Below are 24529 nucleotides of genomic sequence, written 5' to 3' on the forward strand. Positions count from 1 at the left end.
TGTAATAGTGGTTAGCAACCGACTAGGAAGCTTCCCTCTTGGCAATCTGATGAAGCAACGGCAGAACAGGGAGGATTGGTGTTGCTATTTGAAAGCCCTGGGAATCAGAAAGTCTTTTAGGCCTTAAAAGTTAAGGGCTAGATTCTGAGCGGCACAAAGGAGTAGCTGAGTAGCACAGTGGAGCCAGAATTTGGCTGTAGTGTAAAAATGGTAGGAGCTGGTTCCTGTACCAACAGGTCACCTATGCTGTGTGTCAGGGACAGGCAGAGGCAGGCAGTGGGCATGCAGGGGGTAGCAGAACAGAGCTCCACTCTCCGCTACTTCAATGCACAGTTGGCATATGGTCTCTTAGGGGTTGTAAGCAGTTGTCATAATCAAAAGCAGCCCCTAGGCTACTCTAGTTGCTGTTGGGACAGCTTGAAAATCAGCCAATAACTTACACCACGAAACGTTTTCAAGAATGATAGACATTATTGGTGGGTGGATTTGAAATGTTCTGCTCTGTGATGAGGAAGTGACTTTGCAACACTAGAACTGTCAAACTTCCTGTTTCGCTGTTCCTGTGTGACCCTTGCTTTGCTGTAAATGTGAAGACCTTGAAGTGCAGCAATAAATACATAACCTCACACCCGCGGTCAGTGCCAAGTTACCATCCAAATCTGTTATTTCAAATTGGAAAGAAAGGCCCAGGCAGTCAATGATGTGTAATACGCCCATTGTCCCATATTCTCCTGGTTGGGCTGGGAATGGATTGAACTGGCATTGGCAATGGGTATGTATTGGACGGTGTATTTCTGGTCTCTTTGGGACCAGATTCCTTAATGGCTGGACGGAGGAGAAGAACACAAGCTATTCAAGCTGAGAATGTAGGTAGCAATTAGTCATAATAATATATCCACTAAGCCAGCAAGTGGTTTAATGGCTAACTTAAGAAATGAGGAGGGACGAGCATCCCCGGTTTCACTGCTCTGAGTACAACTGTGCGAGCCATTGAGCTCAGAAAGAGGGATGCTTTTGTATATGGCCACAAGCGATCCCCCAAAGCCATAGACCTTGTGCTCTAGTGAGAGCACACTTTCATTACGATAAAGAACCACCCGAGCTGCAGGTGACTATGGCGCAGCATGTCCTATTACAAGATGCTGCAAGAGGCCCAGTTTCAAATCAAGTTCAGGCCTGCCCTTAAGCTTTCTTGGGGCTTCCACAGCACGGTGAGAGGTTAAGCATCTAAGATAGATAAGTGGATTTCCCTGCTGCCCCGAATCCCAAGAGAACAGCTGGAAATGGAGCAAATTTGAATACCACGCACTATGGCGTTCTCTGTCCAGCCATCAGCAAGGGTACCGTGAGATGAGCCCCATGCTGTAGCAAATAATTCCCAGGGGATCTGGTGTCTGCCCTGACTATGGGGACAACGCCCAGGAGAGGGAAAGAGAGAGAGAGTAAGAAGAAAAACAGAGAGACAGGGAGAGACAGAGAGACTGTGCATATCTAGGGAGAGAGAGGGGATGCAGAAAGAAGCAGTGGAAGAAAAGAGCAGGGGGGTAGAAACAAGCAAAGTGCTGCAGGAGGAAAAAGGAGAGTGGAGAAGGAAGGGACTAACAGGGAAAGAAAGAGAAAGCTGCCAGGAGATGCCAGTGGAAAGAATGAAAAAATGGAAATAAAGGAGAGAGATGATAAAAAATGAGAGGAGAAGTGAGCAAAATTCTGAATGCAAACTAATGAATAAGTGAATGAAACAGGATCCAGGGAGGGCTAAGGAAATCTAGTCTCACCAGACTCCCATGACATGCAGACTGGGGAGAGAAAGGCAGACAGGAGAGGAATAACTGCAATATGAAGGGCCAGATTCAGTAATGTGTAGCTGTTAAAGCTAGAGTGACAATTGTGATAATCCAGCCTGGGGTCCTGCATCACACAGGCCAGAGAACCTCATTCCTGCATTGAGCCCCCCACTGATGGTGGGACTGGAGCCTAGAGGTTGGTGAGCATGGACTCCAGTGAGACTGCCCGTGTGAACAACTGCTCACCAGCTTCAGGGGCTCATCCTCTGACCCATAGTCCACAGAGCGCTAGGAGGTGAAGGAGAGATGGAATTAGGACAAGTCTGTGATGGGAAGTACCTGCTTGATGATGCATCCAAGCACAAGGTTTGCGAGGTGGGTATAAAACCAATTCTTTGGCAACATTTACTTCTCCTGACATGAGACACATTTCTGGTGACTGTATTTGTTGGCGTACAAAGGTGGAAAGTCTCCACAAGCGATCAGAGCTGGAACCTGGATCTGGGGCATGGATTGAAGGGTTAGAGGATCTTTCTCATAGACTCATAGACTTTAAGGTCAGAAGGGACCATCACCATTATCTAGTCTGACCTCCTGCACGTTACAAGCTACAGAACCTCACCCACCCAGTCCTGTAATTGACCCCTAACCTCTGGTTGAGTTACTGCAGTCCTCAAAGTGTGGTTTAAAGACCTCAGTTACAGAGAATTCACCATTTACACTAGTTTAAACCTGCAAGTGACTCATGCCCCATGTTCAGATGAAGACGAACCCCCCTGCCCACCCGAGTCTCAGCCAGTTTGACATGGGGGGAAATTCCTTCCTGACCCCAAATATGGGGATCAGTTAGACCCTGAGCATATGGGCAAGACCCACCAGCCAGACACCTGGAAAAGAATTCTCTGAAGTTACTCAGAGCCTTCCCCGCTAGTGTCCCGTCTCCAGCAGCTGGGGATTTTCTAGATTTGTCTGTCCTCATTATTAACTGACTGCTAGCTTGTTGGGCCTGATTCACCCAACGGCCCCTTTACATGCTTTGCCAGTGTAAAGGGACCTTGATGTGGATGTAAATGAACCTTTCCACCGGAGCCTTAGTGTAAATGAGAATCTGGCCCAATAACTTAACACCAAATCAGTTTCCCAAGAAGCAGCCCACTTCACCAGAGAACCATCCTTTCTTGGACTCGCCTCTCCTTTACCACCCCAACCCACGTGTGCGTGGCTTTCAAAACCATTTATTTTGTGACCCTCCAGTGGCTCGTCTGTAACAAACCAGGGTGACATACATACAGGCTCAATAAGCTGTCAATGCGGATTGAACCCAGCTCTTTCTGCGCCCATCTCCCAGGCGAATGGCAAACTCTCTTAGGTGTAAGTAGCAGGTTGTTCTACTTATGGAGGCCACACACTAGATGGCGATATGATCCTGGGATATGCTTATAAAGTGTGGGTTCTGTCCCCCTCCAGTGGCTGCACCATGCTGAGGATAACAGCCTGCTACTGCTGCCAGCTAAAAGAGTTACTCCTTCAGTTCCAGCAGTGGAGGTCCATGCTAAAGGTGCTAGATTCAAAGCCTGCTGACTGCTGGAGGCTACAATCACATCTCTTCACCCGCAGTGACACACCTAGACCACAGTCTGAGAATCATAGAACTACATCAGGGACCACTCAGAGCACTGAAGGCTGGTTGTCTAGGAACAAGAACCATAGACTGGGCTTGGCTAAGCTCCTTCACTTTGATGGTTTGCCAGGGACAAAAAGAGGCTCCTTCTGTGCTCTGACCACTTAGACAGCCCGGCCTCTGAAAAATTCATGGCCTTTGAGATAGAAAACAAAATGCCCTTTTATCGTACCACCTGGAGTGAAACAAATTGATGCCTCTGGAAAGCAGACGTGGAAAGAGACAAACTTGGAGATAGAAGCCTGGCCAGATTCAACACCAGACACGGTGCAATCGGTCTGTTTCCTCCACCCTTTGCTGCCAAGAATGAGGTTCTCCCCAGCCTGGCTGGTTATCACCACGCCATTTGCTGCGAACCTGTCCGAAGATCATGGCCCTTCCATCACCGTGGGCTGAAGGTGAAAGTGGCGGCTCTGGCCTGCTATTGTGGCGGCTCTTGCCTGACTGCAGCTGAAAAAACACACTGGGTTTTACTCGCAGTGTTTCTCTCTCGTTTGCTTTGGCCTGTCCTTAACGATTCGAAAGTCCTTGTCAGCAGGAGCTCCGATCTCCGTCTAGCTCATTCAGTGGTGCTCGCAGAGCTGTGGCTTTGAATTCCAGCGCAGACCTTGGCCTGATGCTGCCGTGCATTGCTTGGGGGCAGGCGGGAGGGAAAGGGCTGTTGCACTGTGGGAAAGCAGGTCTGCTCTGATTCCATTAGCCCCCTCGGCAATGCTGCGATTTGGGAACTTCCACTGAAACACCCTCTCGGAGACATTGCTGAAGTTCCCGTAATCTACCCATCATCTTAAACTGTCCAGACCAAACAGCAATGGGACAGGCCTCTCTCTGTTTCCTCGTCTCTGTATTTCTCCTCCTTCCTGGGCACTCTTCATTTTGGGGCTCTTCCCCACCCTATCTCTCTGGTCTCTCCTCTCCCTGTAGTAGCAGGATGAGCGGCAGTAACCATGCTCCACTCCACGGGTGGGAAACTCACTCGAACGCCTCCACTCCATCTTCCTCTGCCTGTTGCAGAATCAAACAGACTAGATTGCTCTCATCAGTTTTTTGCTGCAGCTGACTCCTTACGCAAAGGGAAAAGGGGCCAGGCATCTCCTTTGATAAAACTCCTAGGTTGAGCCCAGAAGGCAGCAGGGAAAGATCAGGGCTTGATCTACAGCTCATTGAAATCAATGGAAAGACACCCACTGCCAATAACTTCAGGGCTCCAGTCCACAATGAGGGTCAGGAAGGAATTGCACCAAGGACCGGATGGGCGGGCAGTATTTTTAGCTCATTCAGTACGTGATGCCTTTACTGACCGGTGCTTCTGCCGGCACTACCCTCACAGCACGCACACCATGGTCTGTGGAAGCGTCAATAGAGCAGAGTGGAGTTGGCATGGGCTGGGATTTGGTGCCCTGTAGTGTTTTTCCTCCCCTCAGTAACTCCCACTGTTGCTGATGCAGTGTGGGAGCGGTGTGTTGCGCTTCATGGACACAAAGGCTGACGTGGTCCCTGCCTGCGGGTCCCACTTTGAGACTGGCACTAGATAATATGGCAAACCTGGATTCTCAGCTCTGTCTGGTATCCTGTGGGTGAAGGAGATGGGCATGGCTCCCTGATTCGAGGGATGGTCTATACCAGCCCTGGACCTGCTGCACTTTAGAGCAGCCTTAGGGCTACTCCAAAATACACCATATATCTGTGGTCTCCAGAGGTTCTCTCCTGGCTGAAAGTCAGCAGAGTACAGCAGTGCTCCAGCCATGCCCTCTCCTCTACCCTCCCCTACATATCTCCTATACCAAGGGCCAATGGGGCAGTGGGTGGGGACAGAGCATAGGAGCCAGAAAGGGACTCTCCAGCCTTAGGAGAATCACCTTTTAGGGGCAATCCAGCTGTTTTCAAACCCCTTTGTGCCACTGAAATGGTGCAAGGGGGCTGGCTTGCAGCTCAGAATGTAGCCCTGTGAGCTCAGCATTTGCTCACACACAACCTTGGATGCCAGTAGCTGTGTTCAATGAGATGGGAACTGTTGCCTAAGACATGGGGCGTTTCTCTTACCCTTTGTGGAAAGCTCTCTGGGATGTGCTTCAGTGCAGCATCTCATTGGGAGCAAAGTGGCTCTGTGTGTCAGGCCACACAGTCTGGGCCCCAGAAATGGACACACACGGAATCTCTAGTCATTTTTTTTAAATGATCTATTATTGTCAGAAGGGAAACTGAGGCACAGGGTGGTGAAATTACTTTCCCAAGTCCTGCAGTACATCAGTGGCAGAACCTATGGCTCAAGACAAAAGGCATGAATCCAGTACGTCCTGGATCAGAAAAACCCTTGAAAGTAAGAAACCCATCCTCCTTCCCTTCAATCAGCCTGTGGTCCCATACCCATAGGGGAGTTTTCCACTGTGCTGATAACCAGCTTGTCAGCTCTACCTTTCAAACATTTGAGAACCTGTTAAAAACCCCATCAGACGTTCAACCACAAAGCATCAATTATGTCTAAACAAATCCTACATTGGGTGCCAAGCTACAGGCAGCCAGCTACGTCATGTGGTATTTGCAGCACTACATGAGATCGGCTTCCGTCTCAGTTTCTGGGACCGGGGTGGCCGGCTAGGAAATTGAGCTTGATGTTTTTCCTTCAAATGAAATAAATTAAAATAAAATAAATGCTCTGAGTTCCATTATGTAGCTGCAACAGATTAAATTCCAATTTAACTCAGGGAAAAGTTTTCAAAGGCAAAGAAGGGCTGTTTTTTGGGTTTTTTTTTAAAGAAAGGACATATGGTTACATTGAGTGATTTTATTCTTTCTCATTGGGGCGTTTGTGTTTTCCTTAATGTAATAAATCTGCTTTGCATGTCTGTAATCTGAACGACGTATGATTTTCAACCCTCTGCCGAGCACCACAGAGCCATTTGGGAACGTGTCTTAATTTCATCAAGGAGTAAATTAAAGTGCCCTTCCCCTCAGTGTATTGTGCAGCATGTCTCCATGGCAGGCATGGTAAGAACAGGGCAGACACGGCTCAGGGATCAAGTGCTGTGAGATCGAGGAGGAGATGTGTGTAGCTTATAAGAAAGAAAGCGTTGGTCATTGTGAGATAAACAAGCTGTGCTCACCAGGTGGGTAAGGGTCAGGAGATACACCTCATCCAAAGGGACAAACAATGGAACTAAAAAACCCCACTTACTGTTCTGAAGGAACATTCGTGTGGAAAGTCTCTGTTCCCCTCTGCAGCATCTCGGTGTGACCAAGCGTCACCAGGCCAGCCATATGACCAAGTACCATCAATGATCACTTCTCCAGACTCCGCCAGGGGGCCCACCTCACCCCTGCTTTACATGCTAGATGGTGACTTGCCCAAGGAATTCAGTCTTTCTTGCACCCCTGCAGGGTCTGCCCAGATCTTGGGTCCAGCAGCACAGGGGCCAGGAGGTACTATGCACCAGCTTACTCCATGCCCAGAACTGGGGGCGGGGGGCACTGGTGGAGCCTTGGCTCTGCCTTTTCTCCTTGCAGAGAGATGTTGTAAATTGCTTCTGACATAGACCACTACTCTTCCCACCACGTAGCAAGAGACCGATGTGCTAGACACCGTGCATACACACAGCTAGGGAACTGCTGTGGAAGGATCTGGACCCAAACAAAATTAGCCATCAAAGTAAGAAAGAGAAAAAGAAGAGAGGGACATTTCGATTGTTTGGTACATAGGCCTCGTATACACTACAAAATTATGACAGCACAGCTATGTCAGCAAGGAGTGTGAAAAAAATCACACACAGCCCAGCCGACACAGCTATGCTGGCAAAACCCCTCGTGTAGACGCAACTAGGCCATACCTACAGGATGTAGGGGCTCTGTCCTGGGAAGCAGTGACTCTGACAAAGTTTTGGAGGACATGGTGGATAGTCAGCTGAACATGAGCATCAAGTGTGACTGAGGGTGTGTCTACGCTGCTATTAGACACCCGCCCCTGGCCTGTGCCAGCTGATTCGGTATAAGGGGCTTGGCTAAGGGGCTGTTTAACTGCAGTGTAGATGTGTAGCTTGGACTGCAGCCTGAACTTTGGGACCTTCCCACCTTGCAGGGTCCTAGAGCCAGGGCTCCAGCCTGAGTTGAACATCTACACCACAATTAAACAGCTCCCTAGTGTCAGTCCTGCAAGCCCGAGTCAGCTGGGTATGGGCCAGCCATGGGTTTTTAATTGCAGCATAGACATACCCACTCTGGCCAAAACAGCTAATTCTGGGATGCATAAGCTGGGGAATCTCAAGTAGGAGAGAAGAGGTTATTTTACCTCTGTATTTGGCCCTGGTGCAACCAGTGCTGGAATCCTGTGTCCAGTTCTGGTGCCCATAATTCAAGAAGGAGGTTGATTAATTGGAGGGAGTTCAGAGAAAAGCCACGAGAATGATTAAAGGATTAAACACATGCCTTATAGTGATAGATTCAAGAAGCTCAATTTACCTTAACAAACGGAAGGATAAAGGGTGACTTGATTACAGTCTATAAATGCCTAGATGGGGAACAACTATTCAGTCTAGCAGAGAAAGGTCTAACACAATCCCATGGCTGGAAGTTGAAGCTAGACAGATTCAAACAGGAAGTAAGGCATACATTTTTATCAATGGGAGTAATTAACCATTGGAGCAATTTACCAAGAGTCAAGGGTCCTGCCATGAGTGCCGGGGACTTGACTAGATGACCTCTCAAGATTCTTTCCAGTCCTATGATTCTATTCTATGATCCTATGGTGGATTCTCCATCACTGACTATTTTAAAATGAAGTTTGGATGTTTTCCTAAAGGATTTACTCTAAGAATTATTTTGGGGAAATTCTACGGCCTGTGTTGTACAGGTGACCAGACTAAGATGATCACAGTGCTCTCCTCTGGCCTTGGAATCTATGAATCTATGGCGGCAAAGTGCTAAAGTTGTATGGGGAGGTGGTGAAGCCATGCCAGTACGTCTGTTGGTTTACACTGCATCTCCACTAGGGCCCTCAGCAGGCATAGCTATACCGGCAAAGGCTCTGTAGTGTAGACAAGCCCAAAGAAACATGACCACTGAAAGGACTAACGCTAGCTGAAATAACTGAAACTACCTCAGTTTACACCAGCCGAGGATCTGGCTCCAGACATGAAATTAGGGACAACCCTATTTTGCTTAAGCCCAGAGAAAAAACACAGTTGTGATGTGCCTTTTACTCACATTGGAATATGCTCTCACTGTTAGGTTTTGTGCCCCTGCCTTTAGAGAGAACTTGCCCTGACCAGAGCATTTATCTGTTGCCATGGAATTACCCCAGTGGACTGCTGGCATTATGGGGTAGAAAGCTGGGGTGATATGACAGTTTGTTCAGTGACTAAGGCACTGGCTGGGAACTGGAGATACGGGGGTTCTAGTCCCCACTCTGTCCTGCTGAGTGACCTTGGGCAAGTCATTAGCTCATCTGTTCCTTCCCCCAGCCCCCATTGTCTGTCTTGTCTATTTATCCCAAAGGGGCAGGGATTGTCCTTTTCTATGCGTTTGTACAGGACCTACCGCAGTAGGGCCCCAATCTCAGTTGAGGCCACCAGGTGCGACCATACCACAAATAGCAAAGCTGTTAATTAAGTATCTTCTTTGTCAAGTTAATTATAAGCTCCAGAGGCTGTGTTCATTCCGCCCACCGCCACCACCTAGAAAGAGAAGCAAATCCTCCTCACCTTCAATCTGATCGGGCGTGAATTCAAGCTGAAAGAGAGCAAGAAAAAAAAGTCACAGTTTAGTCCCTCTGCTGATGTACCTCAGGGACTGCGATCTCTGACATATGGTGCTGGCCACTGCTGGAGAAAGGCTACTTGGCTAGGTTGACCCCTGGTGTGATCCAGTCTGGCACTTCCAATGGGCCTGTGGAAACCCTCTGTGTAGAGAGGGTCAATGTGAAATAGGGTGAGGAAAATAGGGCCCTGCCACTGTCAACCCAGCACCTTTCTCTGCTCTGTTTCTGATCAAGGATTGTTTTATTAAAAAATTGAAAATATGTCCCATTTTAACTCGGATGGATGGAAATCAAAATGTGAAAATATGGCCACTTATTTAGATTACTCATTCAGCACTGAAAATCTGGCCCATAATGCCCAAAGCTAGGCGCTGACTAAATGATTTCACTATTCACTGCTCTTTGCCTCAGTTCCCCATCTGTAAAATGGGGATAATGACCCTGACCTCTTTTGTAAAGCACTCTGAGATTTACAGATGAAAAGCACTAGAAAGATCTAGGGACTATTCTCAAGGTAACTTTTCTTTCCCAAAGACAATATTTTACACCCACTATTACTTGCGAGTGAACCACGGTGTTTGTTTTAGCATGACACTGTTATTTGGAACGAGTCCAGCTTTCACTAGCGTTTTCTCTGCCAGCCATTGTGTTTCTGAGCCCTTTGGGGCAAGGACAGTTACTGATTATATGTTTGTACAGCACCTAGCACAATTAACCTCATGTGGTTGTGGCCTTTGTGTGTGTGTGCAGGGAGTTTGCACCGGCATTGTTTCTTGCATTCTTTTAAACAACGCAAACAAGGAGTCCCCAAAATGGAACCAATGTGTTTCTCTTCTACGGCAGGCTAAGGAATTCTAATGTTAATAACGAGGTTCTTAACTAACCAGGGCGGGGCTGGGTTAGGGATTAGAAATGCTGAGGATGGGAAGAGGCCCGGAAACCCATCAAGGTCTGTATCGTGGTGATGAGGTGGCATTTGTGCCCTGCAAGATTTTTTTCCACTCAGTCCTTTTTAAAGCTATTAACACACATTGTGCTCGGCAGCAAAACCCACAAACCCATCGGTTTGTGCACAGAGCTATTCCGTTGCATGCAAAAGCCTGCAGTGCCCAGGCCCATGTGTTTATTAGTGTGAGGTCATGCTCCCTGGTTCAGTAGTCCATGAGCTTTGGTACCATCTGCTTCTTGAAATTCTTTCTGATCTGTGGATACCTGAGGTTCTCCACTGCATAATCCACAGAAGAGAGGATGGAGAGAGAGAAATGTGTGTAGGCAGGGGAGGGGATAGATAGATAGATAGATAGATAGATAGATAGATAGATAGAAAAGGGTGTGTATGGGGTAGATATAGAGGTGTGTATGGGGATGGATGGATGGCTAGATAAATTAGATAGATACTAAGTCTGCTCTTAATACTGAGGATGAGTATTATTGTCTGTTCAGTGACCTCTTTAACCTTCCTACAACCCACACCTGCCTCAATGCTCCTTTCCACCTGCTGAACCTACTCCAAACCCTCTCACAAGCATTCTGCTCTGAATTCCCCCCTTGCTGGTCAACCCACCCACTAACCCTTCCTCCCACAAGTCCTCACGCCCTCCTCCCTCTTTCCCAGCCATTGAATCCTCCCGCTCCCCTTTTCCCCTGGAAGGCAAACGGGGACCCCTGTCTGGGTCACAGGAGTTCCTGGGCTTGCTAAAAGAATAGGACGTGGCTGGAGCAAGATATCATGGGAGTTGCTTGCCTGGGGTGGCCCAGGGGCTGGCCTGTTGTTTGGATTAAGTGCCCTTCCCGATGATCGCTAGTCACACCTTCCGCAGTCATTGTGGAGCGTAAACTCCACAGGGATCCCCGGGCAGCTTTGGTGACTCACAGCAGCCCATGCTGAGTGACTTGCCCCAGGCCCTGACAGAGCTAGGAACAAAGCCCTGGTCTCCTAGCCCTGCACTGTAATCTGAGCCTATTCTTCCTCTCCCCGGGCATAAGCGGGTCATCTGAGGTCTGTCCCCATTAACTGGGTTTCATGATTCGCTCTGTCTACATTACATGGTAGGTGATGTATCACCGTTGTCTGTCTTGTTATTCCAGCACTTATACTCATGGTCTGGGTACAGACTAAAGCCCAGATCCTCAAAAGCCTTTGGCAGTTAGGAGCCTAAATACCTTTGAGGATCTGGGCCAAATTTCCTGTGTTTGGGGCAACCACTCAGGGGCGCTGTGCAGGGAAGAAGGGAGGTAGAGCCAGGTCAGGGCTTTAGCCTGCATAGGTCTGCCATGCCAGGTACCTCTCCCTTCCAAGCTGTACTCTCTGACCCTTCTCCTCCCTCAGCCTGTGGAGAAGCTAAATGGGGGACGCTGGCTGCATGGGGAGCAGTGGCTCGCTGAAGCTCTGGCAGGGGTCTTCTCGTTGCTCTATGCAGTGACCAGTGCTCTCAGGCGAGGAGGAAGCATGAGGTTCTACCTCCTGTGTGAGAAGCTGCGGGAGGTTGTGGCGAAGGTTAGGGAGAGGGAGGAGAGCAGTACCGCTGCCGGGGCTAGGGTCTGGCTGGTTGACTAGCCTTGCTTAGAGAAGGGCCCAAGCTACAACACGTAGCTTCAGGACTGCTCAGGGGCAGGGTTTCACTGCAGGCCCATCTCTTGTAGGGGAAACAAGAATTCTGTCTTCTGAAAAATGTCAACATGGCCCCGTTTGGTTTTGTTTCCACATCAGAACGAGTCTAGCCCTGATGAAAATGTTCATGAAACCACAATGAAAGCCCCGCCCTGTGAGAGGCACTAGCCCAGCAGTGAGCACGCCCTCCCTGATTCAGAGCAAGGTCTTGAACCTGGGTTAGGTTCGGAACTTCAGCTGAGCTGTGGGAACCCAGGTTCTGGGCTATTGGCTATAACGGGGCAGACCAGAGATTCTACCCTGGACCTGAGGATCCTTCCTGACATTTCTGTTGACACTGATACATTTTTGCAAAAAGTCGCAGTTTTGACAAATTTGACACTCTCCGATGGAGTAATCGTTTCTGTAAAAAAATCCCAACCCGCTCTAATCTCTAGCCTGCAGCCACTAGAAGAGAAACCCACAAACCCTTGGGGTGTTGAGGGCTAAACCTAGCAGCCCATGGGGAACATGAGTCTCCAGTGCTCAATCTCTACTTCTGCAGGGCCACCAACCAAAGAGGAACAGGGACCACGTGCTCACACTTTAGTCTATCCTATACTATGGGTGCTTTGGTCCTGGCCTACAGCCAAACCACCCTGAGGTCTTTGGGTGGCTGACGAGCAGCAACCCGCCTTGACGGGGACGGCCATTTCCAGCCTCCTCCTTGCAAGCATACTTTTTCAGAAGAGACTTTTTGAGGGCCTGGGGTCGCTCTTTGTTCTTTTCAGTGCTAAGCCAAGTTGGCAGGGAGGCTTCAGTCTGTAAAGTGATAGCCTCTTTCTTTGATTGAGAACATGCTCCTCTTTCTTTTCCATAGCATGGGGAATTCTGAGGCATCAGCAGGAGACGTAGGGCCGCTTTGCAGAAACTGAGACAGTTTCTGGCAACATTCGGCCCCAGAAATGTAAAACATTTTAACCTCACTCTTCCCCTTCAGCAACATGAGCTTGGATTCTCTGACCACTTATTGAAGGCTGGCTCACCTCCTTCTCTCCCCCCCCGCTCCGCCCAACACACACACACACACCACACCACAAGCCTTGCAGCAGATGTTTGTTCAGATGTTCTTAACCAGCAAAGTATTATGAAAAATTAAAAACACCCTTGGATAAATGGCAGGGGAAGCCAAATATTGTGTGTGCTGGCTGCTTAAAGGAGAAGACCATAAAGGGCTGGGCTGGGTAGATGGTGCGTTGCAGGAATTACCCTGTAGCTGGGCCTCCAAGGGTATGTTTACACAGCAACCAGACACCAGTGGCTGGCCTGTGCCAGCCGAATCAGGCTTGCGGAGCTGTTTCATTGCTGTGTAGACGTGTGGGCTCAGGGCTGGAGCCCCCACTCTAGGACTCTACGAGGTGGGTGGGTCCCAGAGCCCGGAAGTCTACACGGCAATGAAACAGCCCAAGCCAGAGTCCGCTGGTGCAGGCCAGCCAGAGTTTTTTCTTTGCTGTGTAGACATACCCCAGAGTGAATTCTGGCTGACTCAGAATTTCCCGAGAGTCACATAGCAGAGGTCCAGGACTGACTAGGCTATCGAGTCCAAAATATCTTCTCACCCCTAAAGACAGTCCTCTCAGACACAGCCATGTTGCTTTTCCACGGCTCCACAAAGGACTGTAGGAGTGGGTGGGTTGCATCAAGGAATCCCAGGTGGCCTTTGAGTCCCACGTGGATAAAATTGAGAACCTCTGCTCTATAGCCCAGCATTTCTGTCATGGGATGTCACAGTTACAACACTATGAACCTGCAGTAGTAACCACACAACCCACAACAAAGCAACACAAACAGCATTGTCACAGTTTCAGGGTAACTGCACCCTTGTTCCCTCTCCATGGTCCACTCCAACAGTCTCAAGTCTGGCGTCAGGCCCCCAGATATGGTGTCTTTGGGCAGGGACAGAGTAGCTCCTTTCTAACCATGCATTTTAAGTCTTCACAGCCTCCTGCCATGTACTGTGATACCCCCAGTGAGCCAGTCTACCCTATAAGCCAGCACCTGTGCATTGCTTTCTCTCTGAGACCAACAGTGACCACACAGCTCTTCCAAAGCAAAGTACATTTATTCTTAGGGCAAAAGCACCACAGAGAAAACATATAAAACAATAAAAGGGTTTAAATGCGCACTAAATGTACCAGGAATTGCTCATCTTTTGCAGTAGGCCAATGTCCCTTCCACCTCTTCAACAAGGGTTGGGGCCTCCCTGTGGACAGAAGGGCCTGGCCCTTCACTGAATCAAAATGAAGCTCCTGGGTCTGTTTAAACTCAACCTTTTGTACCCAAAGCCCTCTCTTTGTCTCTTGGTCTCTGGAAAAGAGATGAAACCAGTCCCTTGCCCTGACCTGACAGTCAAGCTTTATAGACAGGCTTAGGTTTTTCATTAATCGCCCCATAGTGATTCCGGGAACCCCCAAATACACCTCACCTGTATTGATACCAAAGTCTATGAGTATTATACAACTCATGTTGCCTGATCCATCTCAATATAATGGCTTTTTGAGATTTTCATGCTTTCAATGTCAAATACAACAAGGTTCCCAAAGGTACTGACCGTGCTTGCAATATCTGTCACAATCATAGAATCAAAGGACTGGAAGGAATCTTGAGAAATCATCTAGTCTAGTCCCCTGCACTCAGGGCAGGACTAAGTATTATCTAGACATACCCTTACAGGTATTTGTCTAACCTACTCGTGACCCTGTGACACTGTGGTGAAAATCCCACAGCGCCGTCATTATGGCTATAACCGGCATGCTGTGGCATGCCATAACGGTTTTAGTTAGGCATGCAACAACTCATTTGCATGTCGTAGCCGGTCCAAAATGGAGTCCTCCATATGGCATGGACAGAGACCACTCGTCAGGTTATAAACTAGACACACCTATTGGGGTGTTTTGTCCCCCGTCTGGTACTGAGACAAAACTGGAGGTGGTTCTGTCCGGTATGGGACAGGGGACACCATAATGGAGAGCGAGCCACTCTCCCCTGCTGGCGTGACCTCACACACACCGTACATGCAAGGTCATGCTGGTGGGGGCGGCACAGAGAGCGCTTCAAAATGGCATCCCCCAGGAGGCATGACCTCACATGCACCATGCGTATGAGGTCATGCAGGGGGGGGGGGGCGGGGTCACACTAGCGGGGGTAGGTTCATATCATTCCTGAAAGTGCCGGTATGTCTGGTATTCCGGGAATGTGTGAGTGGTCACCCAAGCGGCCTGACCATGCCCCTCTGGTGTGTGAGGTCATGCTGTGCCGAGGTTGGTTCTACAAAATGGCGCCCTCCATGGGGGCCAAATGGAATTGTGCCGTGGGCCAGATCTGGCCAGCGGGCCACCAGTTGGACAGCAGCCAGCCAGTCGGGCATGGTTTCCTGGCATACACTAATGCCTCGCCACCGCCATCCTGGCCCCACCAGTCTGACTTCCTGATGCTGCAATGAAGGCCTCCTGATATCGTGACACAAATGTCCCAACAGTGCAACCTACACTGGAATGGTGCAACGTGCCCCTGAGGATCCAGGCTCCTTGTAGGTTGAATCAGTGCCTTTGCACTCGACAGTATTAAAATTCCAGCAGGGTAAATCATAGCTAGCCAGCTAGAAATGTCACACTGCCTGGTGTCCTGTATAACCGCGTCCCTGAATAACTAGGGTCACTCCGTCTCTTCCAAAGAATCGCTGCGATAAAGAATTGGCACGAGAGAGAGAGCTCTGGTTTTGTTTCAGAGTTGGCAATCAACTGGCGTGCCTCTCCCGAAATAATCATCCTGGAATTCAGCCATGGTCTTTAATGGGCCAAACTGATCCCCTGAGCAAATCATCACATCAATGGATCTGCCCCTGGGGCACAATTGGACCCATTACTGTAATTTATTATTGTCCTACAGAGGACACTCTTCATTGCAAACTGACAAATATTGTGTTCTGAGTTTTCTTTGTAATCCCAACTGTCCTAGACACTTAGTCTGGATCGAGGAGTTTACTAAAACAGTGGGAAGCTCAGACGAAGTTTGCTGGTCGGTATTGTTGGAAATGTCAAAATTGTGATGCCCTTTTCCAGCAACATTTCAAATTATAAAAAGGGAGGAGGATCAAAAATTCTGCTGAACTAGACGTGGGTCACAGCTGCAGAGCTGAACCCAGATCCAAACCTTTCCACAGCTCAGGGGTGCTTGGATCCAGGTATTTGGTTCAGCGCATTAGAGCATCCAGGTTTGAAGGTTGGAGCCAGATGAGTGTGTTCAAACTTTGGCAGTGTTAATGAGGTGTGAACCATGACTGTGTGGTCCAAACTGGGAATTAGGGGGCTGTTTAGTTAATCTGGGAGTTAGAAGCCAGAGAGAACTACACAGTTTGTTTATGTCCAACAGCCTCATAAAGAATGCCCATTGCATTCGTACAGCTGAGTCTGTCCTTTTCTACCTCAAAGGACGCAAATCATTCAGATGAATGGACTGTGGTTCAAAATCTTGGGAAATCCACTCTGTGGCCAAGTTTGGACCCTAAACCAAGTGAATATTCTGCAATTTTTGCCTGTATTTTTCTTTCAGTTTGGGCTCAAACCTGTGATTCAAAATGAAACTTAGGGGGAGGAAGTGTCCAAATCCAGACCGATCCAAGCCCCAAAATTCCTGCTGATGGGAAACCTGAGACTTTCACCACCCCTAGCCATAAACCCTGAGGGGGTTTGCAACTCAAGTCTGTTTCCTTACCAATGTTTTTTCCCCACATCCAACATACACGTGCAAGTTTACTATTGTAAGGTCGCTTCTAAGCACAGTTGTGTCTTTATAGGGTTCTCTCTGTAGGGCGTGGATCAGCGTTCACTTTGCACTCCCCATCAGTCCCCGGTCAGGGGAAGCTAATGATCCAACTAGCGGACCAAATTCGGTGATGAATCCTGGTCACCTGCCACCTGAGGCACGTTGTGCAGACGCTAAGAAGGAGGGTTCTCTCTAGACATTGTTTTGTTATGGTAGGGTTGCACACAGGCACTGTTTTGTTCCCAAAGGGTCAGTAATAAGCACTGCTTTTGTGTCCTAGGGCCGGTCGTAGGCACGGCTCTGTTATGATAGCGTTGTCTGTGAGCGTTTGATGGATGGTGGCATTAATATGTGACTATCCGGACGTGCTCATGCACGTCCGTGCTTGCAGGCTCGGCTGGCCGTCTCCGGGGAGAGATCAAGGACTGAATGCCATCGTCAAGTCCGGGCACCATCCCTCCCTGCACATCAGTGGGGTGAGGTGGGGGAGAGCTCGCCCATGCTGCACCTGCTTTAGGGCTGGAGAGAAGCCTTCACTCTCCAAGGAGGTCATGCCGCCACCTCCCTCCAGCTCTGTATTTATGTGCCATTAGCACCCCGCCCAAAGAGCAGCCAGCACCAAGGGGTGGGAGACATAAAGGGCCATATCCTCAGCGGGCGTAAACCAGCACATCTCCATTGAAATCAATGGACCATATCCACAGTTGGTGTAAATCAGCACATCTCCTTTGACATCAATGGGCCATATCCTCAGCTGGTGTAAATCAGCACAGCTCCATTTACATCAGTGGGCCATATCCTCAGTTGGTGCAAATCACTACAGAACCATTGAAATCAATGGGCCATATCATCAGCTGGTGTAAATCAACACAGCTCCATTGAAATCAATGGGCCATATCCTCAGTTGGTGCAAATCAGTACAGCACCATTGAAATCAATGGGCCAGAGCCTCAGCTGGTGTAAATCAGCACATCTGCATTGAGCTCAATGGACTGTATGATCTGCTGGTGTAAATCAGTGTAGCTTCATTAGACTCAATAAGCTGGCTTCTCAGCTGGTGTAAATCAGCCTGGCTCCACTAAAGCGAATGGGCCAAATCTGCAGATGGTGAAAATGGGTGTAGTTCCCTTGAAGTCAGTAGCTCCTGGACATGGACATATTTTGTGAATTCAAGAGCTCTATGCTGCTTTTCACCAGCCGAGGCTCTGGTCCTGAGTGTAGAGAGATGCCACAAGTGAATGCATCTGAATCTTCCTCGGGCACTATTATTAGCAGTGATAACACCCGGCTCCCTGTACGTGACCATTCAGTACATGATTCTAGGAAGCAGCCACCTCATCTAGGAGAACTTGGCTCCTGGATGACCACATACCCTTGACATAACTTAACGCTTTCAGTTTAAATTTAGTTCCTCTGATGCCCCCCTCCTCCCTTACCACTCCTTGTGATTTGGAGTACAGGCCAGACAGAGAGAGCAGGGAACAATGCCTTATAAGATGTCTGCCTGCAGTGGGAGATGAAATTACACTCGGGAAGGGATTTTGCTCAGGAACAATTCTAGCGCGGGCTTGTGATTGCATTGTCCCTCTGGCCATATCGCTTCCCTTTACTTTCCCAGGTTTCTTTCCAAGCCTTGAAACCTGCCAGCGTAAAAAAGAAAGGATAGAATTGCTGAGTGTGCTGCCTGGCTCTAGCCCAGACTTGTAGCATGACCTTGGGCAAGTTTCTTGACTTCTCTTGGCCTCCATTCCCAGCCTGTCGGACAGGAGTAATACCTCTCTAGCTCTCCTTTGAGTGTTCATTCCCCTGCCATTGCAGGGTCCTCATGCATGGGTGCAGCTTGGCCCCTCCTGTTCTCCACCTGTGGCACACAATAATCTAGTCTCCTATGGGTCTCATTTCCATTGCTGGGTTTCGTGTGCAGGGGCCAGGTGGTGTTGGTGGCTCATGACATACAGGGCATCTGACTGGATGGTCTGGTGGGCCCTTCTGGACTTAAACTCGATGGCTATGATATAGTGCTAACCATAGGAGGAGGCAATGGGCCCAGTGACTAGACCACTGACCTGGGATATTAGAGATCTGGGTTCTGCTGCTGGGTGTCATTAGGGAAGTCCCATCTCCTCCTCCAGTGACTCAGTTTCCCCATCTGTAAAACAGGGTAATGCTACAGAAAGCTTTGAGATCTACTGATGAAAAGCCGGCATTGGTACTATCCCCATTTTACACATGGGGAACTGAAGCAGAGAGAGGCTAAGTGACTTGTCCAAGGTCATACAGAAAGTCTGTGGCAGAGTCAGGACTTGAACTCACATCTCGGCCTACTGTCCCAACTGACAGCCGTTCTTTCTCCATATACTAATATCTCCATTGCCTGGCTGGTCTACTTAGATTGTAAACTCTTGGTGTCAGGGGCTGTCTCCTACTGAGGGCTCAGTTGTGAACCCAACTAAACACCTGCACTGGGAAATCAAAGGGCATAAGAAAGGAGCCCTTTTAAGCCCATGTATATCTATCTGCATTGCCACAGCTTGGAAGGAGATAGCAGCCAATGGTAGGCAGGGAGTGGGTGGACCCTAGGCTCTGACCCCCTAATGCGGGGTCAGTAAGCCGTGCCAAGAAAGGAACTGGTATATGGTACTCTCCGAGTCACATTTCAGTCCCTTTAGGTTTTACTGGTTTATGGGTGAAATAAATATTCCATGCCTACTTGCATAATGACAGGTCTCAGAGTAGCAGCTCTGTTAATCTATATTCGCAAAAAGAAAAGGAGGACTTGTGGCACCTTAGAGGCTAACAAATTTATCTGAGCTCGAATAAATTTGTTAGTCTCTAAGGTGCCACAAGTACTCCTTTTCTCCATGCCTACAGTTTGGCTTTTGAGTCACTTGGGAAAAGTTTGGCACTTTGGCTCCAGCATCCTGCATGTATTTAGTTGTGCATTTAACTTAAATTTAATAGAACAGTTATTGCACATTAAACAAATAGTGATTAAAACCACATTTATTGAGGTTTAGCAGCTATGTGAGAAATGCAGATCTTATTACAGAGTTGCTTGGTCTCCGGAGTGTGCTTTTAATAACTCCCTGCACATCAAGACACATTGTGGCTGGGTTTTAAAAAGAATCAATAAGGGAGGGCCAAGATCTGGGAGGGCTAGTGGATAGGGCACCGGACTGGGAATCAGGAGACCTTGGTAAAATTCACAGGTCAGGTAAAAATTGCCCGTGTGACCTGAGGTAAGATGCTTAAGCTCCTCTGTTCCTCCATTCCTTATCTGTGAAATGGGGGTAAAACTTCCCTACACTTGTAATGATTGTGAAGTGCTCAGATACTACAGTGATGAGGTGAGATAAACATGCAACTAGAGAGCAAATAAGATACTTTGTTGGTGTAAATCAGGGAAGCTTCATTACCAAGGTATACTAGCTGAAGCACAGCGCTCGTCCCCAATCTTCTGACTGGTACCAATAACATTTGTAACTATGCAGACTACGGTAACGAAGATAATACTAAACAACCCTCATGCTTCAAAGCACCATCGACTTGCCTGTGAGGGTCAGGAAGGCATTCTACTCTATTCGCCAAGCCCCAAGTACATTGATGACTAGAGCTAACAGGCTGTATTCTCAGCTAGTGTAAAGCAGGGTAGCTCCATTGAAATTAATGGCCATATCCTCAGCTAGTATAAACCAATGTAGCGCCATTGAAATCAGTAGGCTGGATTTTCAGATAGTATCGCTTCTCTGAAGTTAATCAGCCTCCAACTGACCTCAGTAAGAGCTAGATTGAGCCATGGATTCACACCAGGTCCTTTGCAGGAGCAGATTCTGAGCATTATTAGACACGGGTTGTCATTAGATTAATTACACCAGTGTCTTGGTCCGGACACAGCTCTATCCCTGCGTTCCTGCTTTACTGAACATTCCTGTTATGACTAGACCCTTAAAAGCCACAGATCTCACCTAGCTGACACCACCTTGGCAATGCAGGGGTAGCAATCTCAGCACATCCTGACTGAGCTCAGACAACGACTTCAAAGCAAAACCCCCCAAAAAGATTTACAAACATCTATAATGCTGATACTTAGAGTTGTGCTAAACTATTGTACCAAACTGAGATGCCAGGTGAGACTCTAAATTCAAGCCCGAAACTATGATGATGAGAATCATATAAGTATGAGAGAGAGAGAGAGAGAGAGAGATGGGTACCTATGGAGATGATAGATAATTAGGTGGATAGATGGACATGTATGCATGGGGATAGATGGATGGACAGGTATGCTTAGGGAGAGAGAGAGAGAGAGAGAGAGAGAGAGAGAGAGAGATGGTTTTGGCTGGTTTTATGGTAGTTTGTACCAGGAGTTGCACAATGCCAAGTTCAGTTTTAAGCAACCCAGGGCCTACTTTCGAAGAGCCCCCAGCTTGAGTTTTGAATGTGCTATGGGTTTCCTGTGGTTCCATAACCTGGACTGAATTAGTGTAAACGGTGAAAAACATGTGACACTTGAAGGGGTCCCACAGTGGCTCTAATCTCCTGAGTCCAATACAGTTCCTTAACCACAAACCCTTTCTTCCTCTTGACTTTCTGATCCCTCGATCTGCCCTTGTGTATCTAACCTGGCAGCTCTGTCCCTATCTCCCCATCCCTACCTTTCAAAACCAGTCCCTTCCGGGAATACCCCTCAACATTGGGCCTGTTTGTGCTCCAAGAGCTGGAGCAAGTTATGGTGACTCAAGCCCCATCTCTACTTACAAGGAAAGGGCTCGATCCTGCACCCTTTCCTTACATGAGTAACCCCCAAGGAACTGTCAGGTCCAGCCAGCGCTACTGCATACATTTGTTTCCTAGAGTCCAAATACCACCCGCCACGTCAGATAGCGACCAACTCCTGCACAGTTAGTTGCCAGATTCAAGTCAACCCAAGCCAGCTGCTCAGAAGGGAGAGAGGGGGAAAAACGGGCTTTCTCCGATGATTAAAAGCCTGCCCCGCAGTGCCCAGCCTGACGGAGGACAGTCTGTACCTCTGGCTTTACAGGCGCTGTGATAAATAAAGAGCAAAGCTGCCTTTAGAACTGTCCTCTGACTTTCTGGTGTTTCAATTATCTTTGCTGCTGGGATCCATCCACAAGCGCCAGAGTAAATTACTAATAGGGTATTCTGAGCATGGCATGGGCTGTATTGCCTACATAAAACAGACCCAGTCTTGGCTGCAGGCTCCTGAATGCTGAGGGAAAACTGGCTGGAGGTAATTGAAGACAACAACCCTTTGCAGCAGAGGAGGCTTGTGAGAGGAAACAGAGATTGTGTTGACAGGCCAGATCTGGATTCCTCTTGCTGAGATGCCCCCTCCCTGGGTGTACGCGCTGTGTGTAACATCACACTTTCCTGCCTCCTGTTACAGAAAGGGGACACAACCGGGGGGGGGAGGGGGAAGAAAGACCCTTCCATTTATAGAAGACAAGAGCAGAGGGGGAGGCAGGCCTCAGCTGTGGTGTATGCCGAGGGTGGCTGCTGGACCCTGATAGAACACTGCTCAAGCCAAAGCCCATTGAAATCAGAGGGAAAACTTCAGTGAACTTTGGATCAGGTGCTTTGCCCAGGCCAAAACGTCAGTAAAGACTGCTACTCAAAGACTGCTACTCACAGACTGCGACTCAAATTTCTTTTTGCTCAAACTCCTCAGGGAAAAAAAATCACTTACAGGCAGAGGAAATAAAATTTCAGCCTAATAGGTGATCACTGAAACTTACAAGTGTGTGAGCAGAGGGGGCCGTAAGGGAAATTGTTCTGCAAGTATAAATCCACTGGGCAGCACTGGGCACCAGTAATAATAATGGGGGTGATGATTAAAAATATATTTCCTAGGAAAGAAAGAAAGAAAGAAAGAAAGAAAGAAAGAAAGAAAGGCCAGACTGTAGCTAACCTCTGGAGACTATAAGAAGTTTCCACCTCCTTCTTGGGCCAGAGCAAGCCAGAACCCCAGTGAGATTCATGTCTTCTGGCATCCTGAAAGATGCCATGTGCCCCAAGGTGGGTGAGGCCATGGCTCTACCTTTTGCCTAGCCAGAAGCATAATCTCTCCCTCTTCAAGGATGACCATGCCAGTGCCCATGTGTGCAGCATGGCATATCCAAGGCAAATCCCTTCTGAGTCAGGATTTTGGTTGCTACACTCCTCCTGGCATTACACAGAGCACCATATAGCCCGTGCAATGGGACTGGGGGAGCAGAGAGGGTGTCTAACTCATGCACTGTTATAACATCATGGAAAAAGTGACACAAATGTGACCAATTTTCCAGCTTTTCCCAGTGAGGAAATACACAGAGATTGAGTCGCTTCCTTTTTTTCTTTCCCTCCTGGCCCACAAACTCTTTAAAGAGATGTGTAGGATTCTTCCAGGAGGGAGGAACATGGTTTATGTTCGAGGCCCTGGCTCAGCAAAGTATTGAAGCGTGTGCCCAACTCCAAGCATGTGCCCAACACCAAGATTGCTCAAGTGATTCTGGGTGCCCATCTTGCGATGCCAGAAAGGGCCCTGATTCTCAGAACATGCTGAGCAATCACCCTCTGAACCTCACCCTCTACTGAGGTTCTGGCCCACCATTTGGTAATGATTTAAAGTTATCAGTTGATGGCTGTTGAGTGGCTGATATGAGCAGAGCTGGTGGGTCTCAAACCGTCTCTCGTGGGTTCATGTCCCATAAGCAACCTTCTCACCTGGCCCTAACTGGTCTCGTCTAAGGAGGGTTCAGCACAGATGCCAAAGAATGACAGCGGATGGAGAATGTATGCAGTGTAGTTGTAGCCATGTTACTCCTATAAATGAATAAAATTCAGTTCTCCTCTCACTCTAGGGAGGACCACGTGGATCAGGGTTAAGGCATGGTAATGGACAGCGTGGAAGAAGCCAGCACTTTTGCTGCCCATTCTGCTCCATGGAGACAGGGCTCCAGATCCCAGGGCCACCGATCTGCCAGGTTTCACCAGCCTACTGAGACTTCAGGAATTCGTCTGTGCCAGGACATCCCAATCTTACTTCCAACAGGTGGATTTTTTCCTGGCAACAGAAGCCCACTTTGCATTTTCTTATGCAATCAGTCCATTCCCCTTTTCAAACGAGCCCCATTCCTCAGCCCCATACACCTGTCACTGGCCATTTAGGATTCTAACTGTGGCAGACTTTCATGTGCCAACATACAAAACACAGACCTACCCTCACAGGTTGAAATCCTCTCGCGTCCCCTACGCACGCATGACCCCCATGCCCTTCCCGCTTCTTGTCCATCTGAGTCTGCCTCTCCTCCACTACCCTGCCAGGGCACAGCATGGGATCTCTGAATGCTCTCCATGCCTGTGAACTGAACCCATGCCTCTGAGAATGGGTAGGGAACTCATCTTCACTGTCACCCACTGCAGAACCAGCTTCACTCCCTCATGGCTGCAGCAGTCCTGGAGCCTTAAAATCCTTCCTTTCCTGCCAAAAGAGGAAGGGAGCTTTGTAACCAGAAACTCAAGGTTATACCAAGGTGTGCAATCTTCAGGGCAAGAAAGCCTTGCAGGAGAGGTGGGCTTTCAAGGTTCTAGGACAGTAGGCGCCCAATGAAAATAAACCATGCCCATCCCGTCTCCAAGACACGTACATTCGTGAATATTGTTACGATGGGCAGGTGGAATGGACACATCTGCCCAAGGTTCTGGAATGGTGACCATTAGCCCAGCCCTTCTAGCTCCCTGCATAGACCTAGTTGGTATTGGTCCTGCTGTGAGCAGGGGGTTGGACTAGATGACCTCCTGAGGTCTCTTCCAATCCTAATCTTCTATGATTCTCTGACCTACTCCTCTTGGTCTTTGGACTCCGAACCCCCTGGACTCTCCACAGGCACCACTCTGGGGCCAAA

At 48.6% G+C, this 24529-nt stretch overlaps 1 protein-coding gene across 1 annotated transcript in view; it reads right to left on the minus strand.

Annotated features, from left to right (window-relative positions):
* The window catches only part of MYL3 (myosin light chain 3), a 40501-nt gene that overhangs the window by 12647 nt on the left and 3325 nt on the right, over positions 1 to 24529 (minus strand). Inside the window, exon 2 of the mRNA XM_084621356.1 lies at positions 9159 to 9186. Coding sequence (XP_084477482.1) covers positions 9159 to 9186 — 28 coding nt within the window. The remainder of the gene's footprint in view (positions 1 to 9158; positions 9187 to 24529) is intronic.

This window comes from Lepidochelys olivacea (genome assembly GCF_965140295.1).
Source record: "Lepidochelys olivacea isolate rLepOli2 genome assembly, chromosome: 2".
Taxonomy (NCBI): domain Eukaryota; kingdom Metazoa; phylum Chordata; order Testudines; family Cheloniidae; genus Lepidochelys; species Lepidochelys olivacea.